Raw genomic sequence first — 17,206 nt, 5'->3', positions numbered from 1 at the left:
TAGAATGTTCTGCATCACCATCCACATTCAGTCTTGTAAGGTGAGACCATGGATTTGGTTTCTAGTAAAAGGGCAAAAATCAAACAATGGAAACCCGGGATGGAATGTAACCATATTATGAGAAGCAAAGTAGCTACTCACCATATAGTGGAGATGCTGAGTCGCAGATAGGCACAACATAAAGACTCTCACAATTATGGCATTCGGCCATTAAGGCCTTCGTCAAAAAAAAGAGGACATCTCTCTCTCTCTCTCTCTCTCTCTCTCTCTCTCTCCACACACACACACACACACACACACACACACGCACACGCACACGCACACGCACACGCGCGCGCACATACAACATACACACACGCACGCACGCGTGCGCCTGCAGTCTCAGGCAACTGAAACCACACTACAGTGGTCAACACACACACACACACACACACACACACACACACACACACACCTGTGTATGTGCCTTAATGGCCAAATGCTATAATTGTTGTACCTATCTGTGACTCAGTACCTCTGCTATATGGTGAGTAAAACAGCAAACATATTAGAAGTAAACACAGTAGGTAGCAATTTCTTGATTATTTCTATCAATCGACATATTTCTGTAGAGATGACTGATAAATCTGATGCAAACTTAATTTCTTCAACTTTTGTAGAAATACAAGTGGGCCAGCATATTTGTAACAAGATTTCCTAACTAATGTCATAATTGGAATTATTATCCACCACAGCAATGATTAAACTAAAAGTTCAACACTGAGTCTTTTGGATGTGCCTCACTGCAACAGGGTAGGCCAAATCACACTGGCTGTCACATCAAGGCACTGTCACTGTTATGTCGGGTGTGTTCATACTGTCTGTCATGTCACATCATTTCGTTTAGCCCATTCCCAACTGCAAATGTGAGGTTATGAGTTACCATCTGTGATATCAAATGTCCAAGGGTGGTAGCAGAATTGAGGAACTAACGGTGAAGAAGTTTATCAAGGGCCAAAGCAAACTTCGTAACGTATGACCTTCATCAATTTCATATGATACTGCACTGAGAAGTGAAATAACATTTCAAAACATCAACAATTATTTGCTAGCAAAAATATATTACGTGAAATCTCATTGGCACATTCCTAATTACCATGTTTTCTAGCTTAGTGCATCCAGTTTTGAAAGTCCCAGTTATCTTAAACAATTTGTTTGTACATTATCGCTTCTCTATTAGTGTGTACAAACTCGGCAGCACTGGTACCATTACTGTCTGCCCATAGCAACTTTTGCTGCCATGACTTCTGAAAGTGGTGGGAGTAGCAGTGTTTGTAGCTGCAGGATGCAGAAATGTGCACGGAGACAGTGTTGTTTAGTGCCAGCAACTTTGTTTGCTATGGTAGAAATGACGTGCAGAAGTAATTTTTATAGGTTGGTTGTAGTTCTGATGACTTCTTAGTGGCCTAACAGTAAAACAAATAGCATTTAATTCTGTCACTGATGTTCTTTGTTGGTGTTTAGCATTCGACTGACTCTCGGTCTGTGATTTTTTCGTGTTGGATGGTATACCAATAAATCATGGATAAAGTCAGTGAGACAGTTAACAAATGAAGGAAAGTGGAACATTAATCAGGAAAGGGTAAAAAAATCTTCACATGAAATGTGTTGATAGTGTGTGGAAGTCAACATTCCTCCATCAACATTAAATACAATATTCCCCAAATGAAAAATAATTTAAGCAGCATGTTTGGAAGGAGGAAATGGCCAATGAAAATGAATGCACAATCGTCAGCTTCCACAACTGGAAAATGTGCTACTGAAGCGGATAAAATAAGCTTGTGTTTTGAGTATTCCAGCTGATCGCAATGTGGTTCATGCTAAAGCAAAGTATTTGGCACTAGAGCTCGGACTCGCAGATTTCACACCTTCCAATGGTTGGATTGAAAGGTTAAAAAACAGACATAATTTAGTGTATAAACGTGTTTTAGGTGAAGCTAGAATTGTAAACACTGACACTGTTCAGTCATGGAAAAATACTCTTCCATCAATGTTTCTAATGCACATGAAACGGGCTTATTTTTTCACCTTCTCTTGAATTTAAAGGAGAAAACTGCCATGGCAGAAAATTTAATATAGAGAGGCTAACTGTTTTATTATGTTGTAATGAAAGTGGAACAGAAACGTTGGAGTAGCTAATAATTGGGGATACAAAGAACCCACAATTCTTTAAAAATAAGTGAACATTTCCATGTAAATATAACTCTAATGTGAACGCATTTGTGACAACTACCATATCTGAACAATTCATGTGTGTCTGGGATGCAAGGTTGTGTGTTAGAAATTGGAAAATCCTCCTGTTTATTGACCAATGTGCAGTGCATCCCAAGATATGTCATATGTACATAGCATAAATTTAGTGTATTTTTCCTCCCAATTGCACAAGCCACATTCAGCCACTTCACCAAGGCATTATAAAATGTCGAACAAAAATATAGGATGAAACTTGTACAGAAGAGGCAGACCTGGCTAACTATGAGAAAAGTTATGATCTTAAAAGCTGTGCATTTTGTAAGAAGTATCTGCAATTCTGGCCAAGAAAGTACAATCTCAAACCGCTTCAAGAAGGCTGTCTTTCACTGGTAACTTACAGAAGAATTCACACCTGGAAAGGAAGAAATTGCAACTGAATAATGGCAGCAAATACTGGAGCATGAAGAAAATGCTGATTAACTTAGCTTCAATGAATATTTTGAATGTGCCGTTTGTCAGTCCATGACAATTAATGAAACCTTGAGGGAATAGATGGCATAAAAACAAGAAGTGAATACTAGGATAATCCAGAACCTTTTCCAGACTCGTTGTTGAATAGATGGCATAAAAACAAGAAGTGAATACTAGGATAATCCAGAACCTTTTCCAGACTCGTTGTTGAATATATTAACTAAGATGGACAATAAAATATTAAAATTATGACAAACGACATAATTAACTATCGATATGTTCCCACACCTTTCTGAAGACAGGGCCATGCACTTTACCTTATTGTGTTACAGTGTAGGTAGACTAACAAGATGTAAAATATAACAATAGTTTGTTGAAATGACATCTCCTATTCAGTTACCAGTAGCGATTTACCAATGGAGAGACACTAGATGAACAAAGTTCATTTGTTTTGAAAAGTGTAATAAAAATTGAATTTTAGTGTATTTTAGTTTTTTAAATTGCAATTTTAGTTTTTTTCTGCATCACAAGCCACGTAAACATTTTGGACACTAGAGGTTCTGATCTCGAATCTCATGACTTTCCTGCATTCCAACTGGCTGATGGTACAGATTCCACAGTTTTGCTTAGCACCTTAACGGACGATGCTGAGAGCGAAATCATTTGATTGGCTGCAACTGGCTGCTGATTAAAGGCCAGCCTCCTCCTCTCAGGGCTGCCAGCTTATAGCTTATAAAAGAAACAAACATGTAATGGATTACTGCGTCATAGAAGTGACATGAAAGTTGATGGTGAGTCAATAGAAGGACCTGGTACAGCTTCTTCGTTCATTTTTTAAAATAATATTCACAATCACTTCGCACAACACAGCACTCGAATCAACACTACAATCACAACAGCTATGGCACATAATATTGTTTCATAGCTAAGGTTGGTAAAGAAAGTAAATATTCCAAAGTGGCATAAAATTGTTCAACTATCACCAATCACAGAGAGGCCAAGATAAAGTGTGCGACCGGAAGTAGTGTCACATGTTCAATATACTGGATTCAAGCAATGTCGCCGTACTTAACACATCTCTGCTTCTCGTATTCTAATACATAATTTTTAGGGATTCTGGGTGCGATATTCTGAACCTGTTCTTGAAAAAGCACATTCTCAATCATAACTGATCGAGATAGGGTGCACGAAGTGTGGCGTTATGAATTCGCATATTACCCCTAATATGCACCCTTAATTCAGTATTTTTAATTACAAAAAAATCAAATTGTTACAGAATTAGTTATTTTTTGGTAGTATGTTCTCCGCTTATAATGTTCAGAACCTGTGGTCCTTTAAAAACATGCTACCTAGATTCCACAGTACGTACAAACTCATCAAACAATATTTATATGGAAATAAATAGATCCAGACTACCTTACCTATATTTTTTTTCCCCTCACATTACTAATAATGTCATAAACAACTGTATTTCTCTCCTTCATTATAGCTGACATGTACACTTAAAACATTATTTAATGAAAATTGCTTCATGAATTTATGTTCTTATTTACATAAATGTGGATGTCAGCTCTGTTCTGTTATTGTAAAATTTAAATAATTTTTTCACTTTCAGATATCTGACCCCACTTGTCGAAGAACACTCAGTGGAAAATATATCAAAGTCACCACGGATCATTTGCAATTTGTCGTGAAAACAAAGCGCAATAATAAAGTAAATATTAAGAAGACACAAAAGCACTGCTGTAACATGAGTGAGTGTGGTGAACATAGGACAACTTCCGATGTTATCAGACGATGAAACCATCAAAACTTTCTTCCCAAGAAACCGTGATGAGATGTGACAGTCACTATGGATGCTACTATTTGAAATGCATTGTGGAATGTTTTGATGTGATGTGGCAACTGGTGTGAACTGGCCTTAAAACAGCTGAAGCAGCACCTGCTTTTCCATTCTCAATTTACAGTATCAATTCTACAAATACCGTTTTTTCTGCATATTCTACTCCCAAGGAAAATGGCATACAATATAATCTGGATAGTAAGATTAATTGAAAATTATCTAGTTCCTGTAAAACAGCGTCTTTTCTTACAAATTCACTGTCTATATGGTAATTACATACAACAAAACTGCAGCTAGAGCTAGACAGAAATGCAGGCAGAGAGAGATACAATTTTTGCAACAGAGATCATGTTATATTGCTGATTCTCTAATAGCATTTAAAATTCCCAGTTTATAAGATGTAAATTTTAAAGATGTGGAGAAGAGAGGACAGGAACAAAATCAACAGACAATGGCAGTTGGTCTAAAAACTGATTTAACTTATTTGGAGAGAGATTTATTGCCATTAACTTGCTTAAGGTGGTTGTATAACTGTAGTAACACTGTTCACGTTTACGTAGCACTTCATTTAGCATAGACTGGGACCGTGTCCTAGGCATGCCCGATGTTAACTGACTGGGCACAGCCCATGCTGCCTGAGTTGTTGTTGTTGTTGTTATGCCGGCAGACGTCGCGTCCGAATTCTCGCATGCCCTCTGGTGGACGGGACTCTACTTGCGGCAACTACCGTCCGTGACGCACCGTGCCGATGTGCGCCTCCCGCGATCTTTCTGGTGGCTACTGCACTCCTCCTCCTTCGGGGGGGGGGGGGGGGGGGGGGGGGGGTGAAGCCACTGTGATCCACTGTGTCGGAAGGTGGAGCGTCGGGCAGGAGCGATGACCTCCACATCCATTGAAAGGCCAGAGTCGAGGGGATCTGCCGGAACCTTCGAATACGGCTGGAAGTGACCCATACGAAGAGGCCCCCGTCGTCCCACCACCAGAGCCCGGGACAGAACGGGGACAAGCTGTCGAACTCCGGATCCTGTTCCACCTCGGGAGGGGCAAGACCCAGTGGCGGGGACGATGGGGAAGGGACGACCACAGGTGAACCAGCCTCCTGAGAAACCGGGCCTGCGAGGGGGGCCGGCTCGCGCTGGGGCATCTCGAACGATGGCGATGCCGGTGCTGGAGCTACTGGAGGCTGCCAAGGCTGAGAACCATCGTAGTGCGGTAGAGTCACAGCGGGGAGAGGCGTTAACGTCCCCTGAGAAACCAACACGGGTGCCGGCAATGGGGAAGCCGGTGTCCGAGAGGTTGGAGGGTGGGTGCCCAAACGTGGACATGGCTGGTTTTGGTGACGACGTACGACCCAGTCCCCAGCCTGGAAGGTATAGAGCCAGCGGCCATTTCGGTGAAGGACCACCACAGGTATCAAATGTGGATTGCGACCAAACCCACGGGCCCAGACCGACATACCCAGTGGAAAGCCAGGTACTCCGTTTTGCGAAGACTGGCGAGGACCAGGCCGAAGGAGGTGCAGCAGAGTCCTAGGTTGGCCCCCATGGAGGAGCTCTGCGGGGCTGCGTTCTCCCATTGGTGTGGTCCGGTATGCCGTCAGGAAAAACGTCAATGCTTCCTCCGCAGGAAATTCGTGCACATACTTTTTCATCTGTGTCTTAAATGTGTGCACCATGCGCTCGGCTTCCCCATTCGATTGTGGATGGAAGGGGGGAGAGCAAACGTGCCGAATACCGAAGCGCCCACAAAAATCCCGGAAGGTCTGCGAAATAAACTGCGGTCCATTGTCCGAGACCAGGGTGATTGGCAGACCTTCCACAGAAAAGAGTTTTGCTAGTGCCTGGATTGTAACTTCTGAAGTGGTTGAGGAGCAGTGAACCACATATGGGAATCGGGAATAAGCATCAATGACAATGAGCCAAAAGCTATTGAGAAACGGGCCCGCAAAATCGATGTGAACACGTTCCCATGCTTGGGTTGCCGGCGGCCATGAAGAGAACGCTGCCCTGGGAGATGCCTGTTGGCTCGCACACTGGGAACAGGCGGCCACCAAGTGCTCAATTTCTCTGTCAATACCGGGCCAGTACACATGTCTGCGAGCCAAAGTTTTAGTACTGGAAACACCCCAGTGCCCCGCATGTAATAACGTGAGAACCTCCCTTCGTAAACTTGCAGGAACAACCACGCGAGGAGCTGTATCATCGGCAGCCAGAAGGAGAACTCCTTCCAAGACCGAGAGGCGGTCTCGTAGAATAAAATAATTACAAAGAGGGTCTGAGGCCCGGCCTGGAGGGCGGGATGACCACCCCTGCTGAATGAGGCGAACTACTTGCCGGAGAACCGGGTCAGCTGCCGTTTCCCTGGCGGCTCGAGAACTAGTAATCGAGAAGCCGTCAACTGCTTGGCGGGACACCACATCCAAATGAAAACACATAATCTCCTCTCGATCGAACGTAGGATCCGGGCCCACCGGAAGACGGGAAAGAGCGTCGGCGTTGGCATGCTGTCCAGTAGGCGAAAATGAATGTCATAATGGTACTTAGAGAGGAACAAGGCCCAGTGCTGTAGTCTGTGGGCCACCCTATCCGGAATCTGAGAGGCGGGGCCAAATAACGATATTAACGGCTTATGGTCAGTGATTAACTGAAACTTCGTGCCATACAAGAAAGGGTGAAACTTGGTAAGAGCGTAGACAATGACCAAAGCCTCTTTTTCCACCTGGGAGTAATGGGCCTGTGCGGGACTAAGAGTTTTAGACGCAAACGCCAGTGGTTGCTTGGAACCATCTGCGTTGCGATGGGCCAGGACCGCCCCCACCCCATACTGCGAAGCATCTGTAGCCAGGACCAACGGCTTATGGGGGTCAGAAGTAGCCAAACAAGACGCTGACGTGAGGAGGCCCTTCAACGAGGTGAACGCTTGCTCGCATGCAGGCGACCAATCAAAAGGAACACCCTTGCGCAGAAGGCAGTACAGGGGGCGGGCTATGGTGGAAGCCCTGGGAATAAACCGGTGGTAATAGGCTATCTTGCCTAAAAAAGCTTGTAACTCTTTCAACCAAGCGGGCTGAGGATGGTCGACGATACCTTGGACCAAACTTCCTAGTGGCTGGATGCCATGCCGAGAGATGGTGTAGCCCACATACTCAATGGACTGTTGGAAGAAGTTTGACTTATGCAGGTTGCAACGCAAGCCCACAGACCTGAATTTGAGAAAGAGGGTGCGAGGGTTGTGCAAGTGTTCTTTCGTGCTGCGGCCTGTGACAATTATGTCATCCAGGTAATTAATACAATGAGGGATTGTCGACGTGACGTGCTCAAGATAACGCTGGAATATTGACGGGGCACTGGATATTCCGAAGGCCAACCGCTGGTATTGGTAAAGGCCAAACGGGGTGTTGACAACCGCCAGCTGTTTGGAGTCCTCATCAAGTGGTATCTGATGATAAGCCTCCGAAAGATCTATTTTCGAAAAATATTGGCTTCCCGCCACAGCGGAGAACAATCAGCACGAGGCAAAGGATAGGTGTTCACCACCAATTGGGAATTAATGGTGGCCTTGAAATCGCCACAAAGACATAATTTTCCCGAGGGCTTCCTTACAATAACGAGGGGCGAAGCCCACTCACTAGAAGAAATGGGAAGAACGACCCCTAGGGCCGTCAGCCGGTCTAGCTCTTCCTTTACCTGAGGGCGGAGAGCCAAGGGGATCTGCCTCGCGCGTAGAAAACGCGGGCGAGCCGACGCCTTCAACGTTAAGTGAGCTTCAAAATCTGAAACACGCCCTAGGCCCTCCTCAAAGATATCTGGAAAGTCTGAGATCAAAGATTCCAATGATTGATAGGGAACGTCTTCGGAGACCAACTGTATGGTGTCAGCGATAGAAAAACCGAAAGCTTGAAAGGCATCCAGGCCAAAAAGGTTAGCAGAGCTTGCATCACTGACAATAATAAAAGTAATAGGCCGAGTGACTGATTTGTAAGTCACGTCGGTAGTGAATTGACCCAGTAGGGGAATGAACTGTTTACCATAACCGCGTAGACGCCGGTAAATTCGCGCCAACGGGGGCGATCCAAGGTCGGAATAACTTTGTGCATTCAACAACGAAACTGCCACGCCTGTATCTACTTGCAGTTGTAACCGGCGCGACCGAACCGACACCTCGATAAAGAGTTTGCGTGCCGATGCGCCGGGAGCCTGGCCCCATGAATCTTCCTGAATGTCTACGTCCATGTCCTCTGTACCTGCTTCCTTCGATTCTTTTGAGGCTGAGCGGCAAACTTTAGCAATGTGACCTTTTTTATTACATTTGCGACAAACGGCCCAACGCTGGGGGCACTCTGACCGATCATGATGTATATAGCACGACGCACAGGACGGCAACAGGGGCCGGCAGCCAGAATTCTGTTTACACGCCGTGCGGGAGCTGCCATAACGGCCGGATTGTACCGCTCGCACGTCGTCCACCCCGGACACAGTGGACGTGGACGCGCCGCCCTGAACCGCCGCGACATCGCACCACGCTTCCAGCTGTTGATCTGTGGCGTGAGAGACTTCATACGATTGAGCAATGGACAGGACTTCCTCCAGGGAAGGGTCTTCTAACTGCAGGACCCGCTGCCGGACCTCCCTATCAGGGGCCGAACGAACAATGACGTCGCGTACCATAACGTGGGCATACGACTCTCGCGACTGCTCCATGACAAAATGACACTTGCGACTAAGACCGTGCAGGGTAGCAGTCCACGCCCAGTAAGACTGATGGGGCTGTTTCTTGCATTGATAGAACTCGACCCTAGCTGCCACAACATGCGTGCGGCGGCGATAATATGAAGACAGCAATGAACACAATGCGTCAAAAGACAAGGACGAGGGTTCCTGCAACGGCGCTAGCTGACGCAAAACGTGATACAGCGAGGGAGATATCCAAGACAAGAAGAGAGCATGACATACCTCCGCATCGGCAACATGAAACGCCTGGAAATGTTGCCGAAGGCGATGTTCATATGCGTCCCAATCCTCCGCCGTCAAGTCATACGGGGGAAGGGAGGAGGGAACGGCGCTGGAGCAGACTGTGTGGACAGCAACGCCGGAAGCACTTGTTTCATGGTGGCCATGAGCTCCGTCTGCTGCTCAACCAAAACCCGCACTAAATCCTCCATGCCGTGGAGAAGCTGCGAAACCGGAACAACGACGCAACACGCGAAAGAGCGACCCTACTCGTCGACAATTGTGTAGTAACACTGTTCGCGTTTACGTAGCACTTCACTTAGCATAGACCGGGACTGTGTCCTAGGCATGCCCGATGTTAACTGACTGGGCACGGCCCGTGCTGCCTGAGTTGTTGTTGTTGTTGTTGTTGTTGTTGTTGTTGTTGTTGTTACGCCGGCAGAGGTCGCGTCCGAATTCTCACATGCCCTCTGGTGGACGGGACTCTACTTGGGGCAACTACCGTCCGTGATGCGCCGTGCCGATGTGCGCCTCCCGCGATCTTTCTGGTGGCTACTGCAATAACCTCTTAAACTTCTTTGTGTATATTTACTTCGGGAAAAATGCTTTGATAATTGTCTAAAATGCTGTAATGAGAATTATGTTTTACTGGCCAACCTCGGACATATTAGAATATTTTTTTGGGTGCAACCCAGGACATGATTCTGAAATTACTTAGAAATTTAAAACTTTCCTGAAACATTGAACTTTTTTTTCAGTAGTATTTTTCATTTTTTTCATTATACATGACTTTTTTCAAAAAAAGTTAGTTTGTTTTAATTATATCATAAAATTTGCAACAAGAAAGTTCAGAATTAATTCTAACATTTGACAGAGGTTTTACCTGCTTCCATAGAGCAAATATTTCCCATAAAGGGAAAATACCCTAAAACCCTCTCAACTGGAACAGGTGTTCCTGATAAACTCAACCATTTTAGAAGTACTGCAACATAAATATCAGTCTTTAATAATAATCTTTCCTTTATGTGCAATGGAAAATTCTACAGTAGACAGTGTGCAACAGACACATTCATTGTTGCTGTCATTATACAACTTCAGAAATATGCATTCCTGTTGCAGGTTAAAATTAAACACACAATCTCTTTGGCCTGTTGCCAAACGATGAAACAAAAACAAATAGAGATTAAATGATCTGAAACGTATAGATAACTTAGGAACTTCACACATGAAAACAACATAAAGTCATTGTCCTCATTTTGTTGGCAAACGTTTAACTGAAAAGTTGTGACACAAGCAATAGCCATGCCTCACCACCGGCAACAGTGCTTGTTCCATGATTGGCTGAGAGAGGCATGGCTGTAAGAGAAAAATGTCCTCGGCAGTCAAAATCCTCAAACCCCCAGCATTAAACTGGACATCACTAAAAAATCAGAACTGTCAGAGCTAATTCCAAATGTATGGTCAAGTATGATAATACACTATATAATTATTTAATGAAAAATGTTCCCTTCGTTGTATATAATACTCCAACAGTTATCATTCAATGACTGAATAACTGGATCTTTTCCTTTAGAACCTTGGGCCATTTTCGTTTTTATACACCTATGAAAAGCAATATCTGTACAAGGTAAATTAATCAGCTCCTGGTCCAAATAAATGCAAAAACTTACAATGCACGAGTTGTCCTCTTGAGCACCACAATCACAAAAGAAATTGCCATACTTGGCGTAAGTAACATCATGTCCCTTATGGCATACACGGGCACAAACTGAGCAAACACCCACACCATCAACCATCTTGCATGTGTGACAGTGATACCAGTGCTGGTTCATAAATTCTCGCTGAGTAATCGTAAATGTGCATAATCTGTTACACAAACTATCTTCATCCTGAAAATAAAATCTATGTTATTTTTTTGGCAGCAGACAAGATAAACCACTAAAACTAAATTATTACATTTACAACTATGAATTTATAGCAACTGTTATTATGTACTGTTACTTTAATTATATGTAGTTATTGTCCCCTAGTGAAATTAGGTTAAGAATTTGCACAAACTGGTGAAATTATGAAAATAACTTCTTTTCTGGCATGGCAAAGAGACTGCCTCTTTGAATTTAATCAGTGAGTACCTCTCGAAGGTAAAATCTACACTATTTGAAACACTAACACAAGTGGCTTTACTGTCTTCAATGAACATGTGCTGCTATACTATCCATGTATGAGATGACCCAAAATATAAGACGACCCCATTTTGTAAGAAAATCCATGAGAAAAATTTATTTTTAACATTCTGGCTAATCAAAATTACAAACTTTTATGGATGTCACATATCTGCCTAAAAAGTTAACAATGCCTCTATTCTAAATTTATGCCATTTATTGTTGTCTATATTTTGATAAAACATGCACAAATAAAATAAACAAAAATCCATTTTTATTTTTACTGTGTTTTGTTTACTGTCGTCGGTGGTATCACTATTTTTAATCATGAATGTCATCATTCTAATAGGACAGCTGGAAATATGTACCTTTGCTGTCACAAATATTTGGCTAGTTCTTCAGAATGTGTTGTGATTTCTGAGGTTGTGGTTAAACCCATTTTTTTATTTTTGAACACACAGCAGATTTTCCTTCTATACTGACATGAGAAAGTTACAATTTCTCTTGCTTCCAAACAAATAGACTGCCAGCTGCTCTCTCATTGGCTGTGTAGAATTGGTAGCTGAGACACCCCTATCATCCTCGTCATACCTCATGGTGAACACTGACAAGAGTGCTAAAAAAAATTTGTAAGTACACCACTGGTCCCAATCTAGATTTTTAGCATCTCCTCCAGAAATGTATGCTGTTGCTGAGTATTTGCCAATTTGAAAGTAAATTTGATTCAGAGTGCAAATGGATTCAGGCAAACTATAGTTTAAACATGGTAGATGTTCATAAAAGCCTAACTATCCAATATACATTCCCGTGGGTGGCTGCATGATGAAACTTTCTCAGCCTAGATGGTGTCTTTCACAGTGAACCACAGACGGTAATATCTTCTGGGGTACAGGTCGTACACAACAACAGCAAATAATACATAAATAAAATACAGCAATCACAATTCAGTCCAATTCTCGAAGTTTCGCTCATCCTGCAATCGACTAACACCTGTGGTACTATATCCACAACAGGTCTTTCTGTTGTAATTTATTCTTGTGATAACAATAGCAGTCGATTTCTCTTGTACAATATCTAATTCTAGATTAACTTTCTTTCTAGTTTCATTTGAATGCCACCATCTTGTTCTAAAGTGGGTTAACAAGCTCGTGACATTTTTTCCCAGAGTTCTAATACGTGAACAGTGACCGAATCTCTCACTTGCAACGCACTTGGGAAATCATTACTGTTTCTCATAAGCAAATAACATACTGATTTGAGTTCAGAATGAAGTAATGGTTTTTGAAGGGCATGATTTTCGCCTTTGAATGTCACCTTTATTTAAAAAGGAACGCAACTGTGTGCATATGGTATCCATACATTAATGAGAATTTTTATTGCAAACCTGTTCAAATACAACAAAAGTTTGCAAAATGATAGAATTTAATGCTATTTCCTCCTGCGTTTCACAAACCCATCAATTTTTTAGCATATTGTTGTAGTGGATAGTTCGTAGTCTCTTGCATGTCCCTTGCACTAGCACTGCAAGTCGACAGTCAGATGATTGTTCAAGTAAGGTTGATATTGTATCAAGTGCTTTGGCGCATTGAGAAACCTCAAGCCTATTTGATGAAAGCATTGCTATGCTCAATCACTCAAAATTCTTCAAAATAAATAGTCAAACCTTCATTTGTAAGTGTAAGACGATCTTTATAATAATCTATTAAACTACGCAAAAATGTTGCTCTCAGCAGCAAAGGTTTAATCTACACATATAAGACAACTCTGTATTTTTCGAATGGCACATTCGGGAAAAAACCTCATCTTATAATTGGGTAAATATGGCAGATGAGAAAAAATTATATTTAATATTATATATATAAAACACAATATATATTATTTATATAAAACACAAAATCATTTTTAACGACTTACACATGAGAGGTGTTGAGTCTTATACACCCTTAAAATACATTTTTGTTATTTCATTCTCCATTGACATGGTGGGAGGAAGGGTTATGACACATTTATTCAGTCTCATTCTGATCTCCAATACTGATCTCAGGTTACAATTAGGCCACTTCTGTTAATAACAGAGATCAAGAGAGAAATACTGGAGTCAGAGGACTGCCAAGTGAGGCTAATGGAAGACTTATGGAGAGAGGAGAGTAACATGGGGGTTAGGGGAAGAACAGGAGTGAGGCAGGGTCAAGGGGAGGGGTATGATGGAGGCAAAGGAAAAGTCACAGGGAAGAAGAAGAAGAAGAAGAAGAAGAAGAATTGTGGTTCCCCAAATAATTGTCCCTGGGGGTACAGCACACCAGCAGCATCAAGATGTAGTTTAGTTTGCTTCATAATCACACTGTTCCATGCCTGTTATACATTTTATTACCTTACCAATTAATTTCCATACAAAGCTTGAAATTTTAAAGTACTGAAGAAAGATTATTCTATAACTCACAGAATCATCTTCTTCACTTTCATCGTCTTCTGGTTCCATGTCTTCAATGAGGTCAGACTCTCTATCTGATGTCATATCATCATCCCAAGGCGTTTGATTCTGCAGTCCTAGGCTTGGAGGGCTGATTGCCTCAAAAACACAGCTCATAAAATTCATAATACCACATGCTGCCTCACACATTCCTTTGTGCTTCAGAGGTGATTGTTCCTTTTCTAACACTTGTTGTATTTCCCAGAGGTTTAAATAAGACTTGCTGAAAGCAAAATATAAATAATATTAAGTTGGTTAAGTGTGAAGAGCGTGTGCATGTGTGCGAGTGTGTGTGCGTGCGTGCGTGCGGGCGCACGCACGCACGCTCACACCCGCAAACCAATAAGTAACATAAAGGATGAATACTATACCATATGTCAAGCCAATCCGTAGCAGCTTTGAAGAGCAGAATGAATCCATTTCCAGTGCCACTTTCAGCAAGCGTCCTCATCGTGACCATAAGATCGGCAAAACCTTGGCCATCATAAGGAGATGTCAAAAATGTAGATGTAACTTTTATGAGCGCTTTTAATAAAGTTATGGCAACCTCTTCTGATATACCACTGCAAAATATAACTTGTAGACAGTATTTCTTTAGTACTCTACATACAAGACTACTAAACGATATGAAGACTCCAAGAGCACGCAACAAGATTACATACTAACAATGTTAAATATGACCACGTAAGTTATGATAGCATAGTAATTTACTGTTATAAATAAATAAAAATACTGAAATGTAAGTATTAAATAAAGCAAAACCAAAGTTGTGAATTTTCAGATTCTGGCGGCGTAAAGACTGTTCCATGAAGTTTCAGGTGTGCAGCCACAAGAATTCTCCTTCTCCCTCTAATATTTCGGCTGTATAACGCGTGGTACATAAGTATAAAGGGACGAAGCTAGCACTGGAGCAGCAGTCTTGTGGCTCACTCTGAAGATGACTGAACGTTATACAGGCGAAATATTAGAGGAAGAAGGAGAATTCTTGTAGCTGCACACCCGAACCTTAGTAGAACAATAACCAAAGTCATTCACACTAAACTATTCCAATGTTTAATTGTGGTTTGCTTGCCAGGTAAAAAGTTGTTAAAATGAATCTATAAAATTATTTCCATTCTAATTTTTTATGAAAGAAATATTCAACAAAGTAATGAGGAATATAAGGATATTACATATTCACAATAATAAGAATTTATTATTATTATTATTATTATTATTATTATTATTATTATTATTATTATTATTATTATTTGTATAAAGTTTCTGCCCTAAAGAGGAATTATACATCTCCTTTTTTATCACCCAAGAGAGGTGGTGATAGCAACATCACTACCACAAACAAAACCCAAGATGAGTAAGTATTCCAACTTACCTGTCTTCTTTTACAAAGTAGGCACACAGACTTTGTAGGAGCGTATAATTTTCCTTCACAAGATTCCTTTGTTCTTCAGTTGTGGCTGGGACATCTGGGTCAGGTGGAGCTGCATCTGTGGAAGATTTGTTCTGAGGTGTTGATGACTGGCCTGCTGATAGTGAATCTCCAATGGGAGACAGTGTTTTCCAATCTGCCGGGGCATAGTTTGTGGATGGCTGTGTAGCCTGTGTAGAACTTGGTTGTACACTTGGCATTATTACGACTGGCTGCATTGCTAAATCCGCTATTTCATCACTGCTAGGCCCTGTTAACAGATGCATCAGCCAGCCATGAAGAACTGCACTGTTCACCTTGGTGATTTCGGAGAAAGTGCCTATCACTCCTTTCACACTTGAGTACAGAGTGGTGTGGGCTGGAGATTCTGCAATTTAAAAATGTAATACGTTTTAAATTCCTTGAAAACCCCCAATAATCAGTGATTATTTTATTTTGCCACTATGATATTAATGTGTCACTTTTTTAAAATATAAGTCAATCAATCTCTACAGCTCCCATCTTTTAAAAGTTATGTCATAATTATTAGACATTACTGACAATGTAAAGGAATACAAAACTTTCAAAATTTTGTGTTCCATATTGCAAAGATAGTCACTACGAGTATTTCAGTGATTGTTGTTGTTGTAGTCTTCAGTCCTGAGACTGGTTTGATGCAGCTCTCCATGCTACTCTATCCTGTGCAAGCTTCTTCATCTCCCAGTACCTACTGCAACCTACATCCTTCTGAATCTGCTTAGTGTATTCATCTCTTGGTCTCCCCCTACGATTTTTACCCTCCAATACTAAATTGGTGATCCCTTGATGCCTCAGAACATGTCCTACCAACCGATCCCTTCTTCTGGTCAAGTTGTGCCACAAACTCCTCTTCTCCCCAATCCTATTCAGTACCTCCTCATTAATTATGCGATCTACCCATCTAATCTTCAGCATTCTTCTGTAGCACCACATTTCGAAAGCTTCTATTCTCTTCTTGTCCAAACTATTTACCGTCCATGTTTCACTTCCATACATGGCTAAACTCCATACAAATACTTTCAGAAATGACTTCCTGACACTTAAATCTATACTCGATGTTAACAAATTTCTCTTCTTCAGAAACGCTTTCCCTGCCATTGCCAGTCTACATTTTATATCCTCTCTACTTCGACCATCATCAGTTATTTTGCTCCCCAAATAGCAAAACTCCTTTACTACTTTAAGTGTCTCATTTCCTAATCTAATACCCTCAACATCACCCGACTTAATTCGACTACATTCCATTATCCTCGTTTTGCTTTTGTTGATGTTCATCTTATATCCTCCCTTCAAGACACCATCCATTCCGTTCAACTGCTCTTCCAAGTCCTTTGCTGTCTCTGACAGAATTACAATGTCATCGGCGAACCTCAATGTTTTTATTTCTTCTCCATGGATTTTAATACCTACTCCGAATTTTTCTTTTGTTTCCTTTACTGCTTGCTCAATATACAGATTGAATAACATCGGGGAGAGGCTACAACCCTGTCTTACTCCCTTCCCAACCACTGCTTCCCTTTCATGTCCCTCGACTCTTATAACTGCCATCTGGTTTCTGTACAAATTGTAAATAGCCTTTCACTCCCTGTATTTTACCCCTGCCACCTTTAGAATTTGAAAGAGAGTATTCCA

General features: G+C 41.9%; 1 protein-coding gene across 1 annotated transcript in view; it reads right to left on the bottom strand.

Moving 5' to 3' along the window:
* The window catches only part of LOC124721530 (protein purity of essence), a 482,247-nt gene that overhangs the window by 276,647 nt on the left and 188,394 nt on the right, over positions 1-17,206 (bottom strand). The window contains exons 26-29 of the mRNA XM_047246550.1: positions 15,500-15,923; positions 14,499-14,690; positions 14,098-14,350; positions 11,166-11,384 (exon numbers count right to left, since the gene is read on the bottom strand). Coding sequence (XP_047102506.1) covers positions 11,166-11,384; positions 14,098-14,350; positions 14,499-14,690; positions 15,500-15,923 — 1,088 coding nt within the window. The remainder of the gene's footprint in view (positions 1-11,165; positions 11,385-14,097; positions 14,351-14,498; positions 14,691-15,499; positions 15,924-17,206) is intronic.

Source organism: Schistocerca piceifrons, chromosome X (assembly GCF_021461385.2).
Source record: "Schistocerca piceifrons isolate TAMUIC-IGC-003096 chromosome X, iqSchPice1.1, whole genome shotgun sequence".
Taxonomy (NCBI): Eukaryota; Metazoa; Arthropoda; class Insecta; order Orthoptera; family Acrididae; genus Schistocerca; species Schistocerca piceifrons.
Note: the sequence above shows the minus strand (reverse complement) of the source record. Positions and strands in the feature narration are given on the sequence as shown.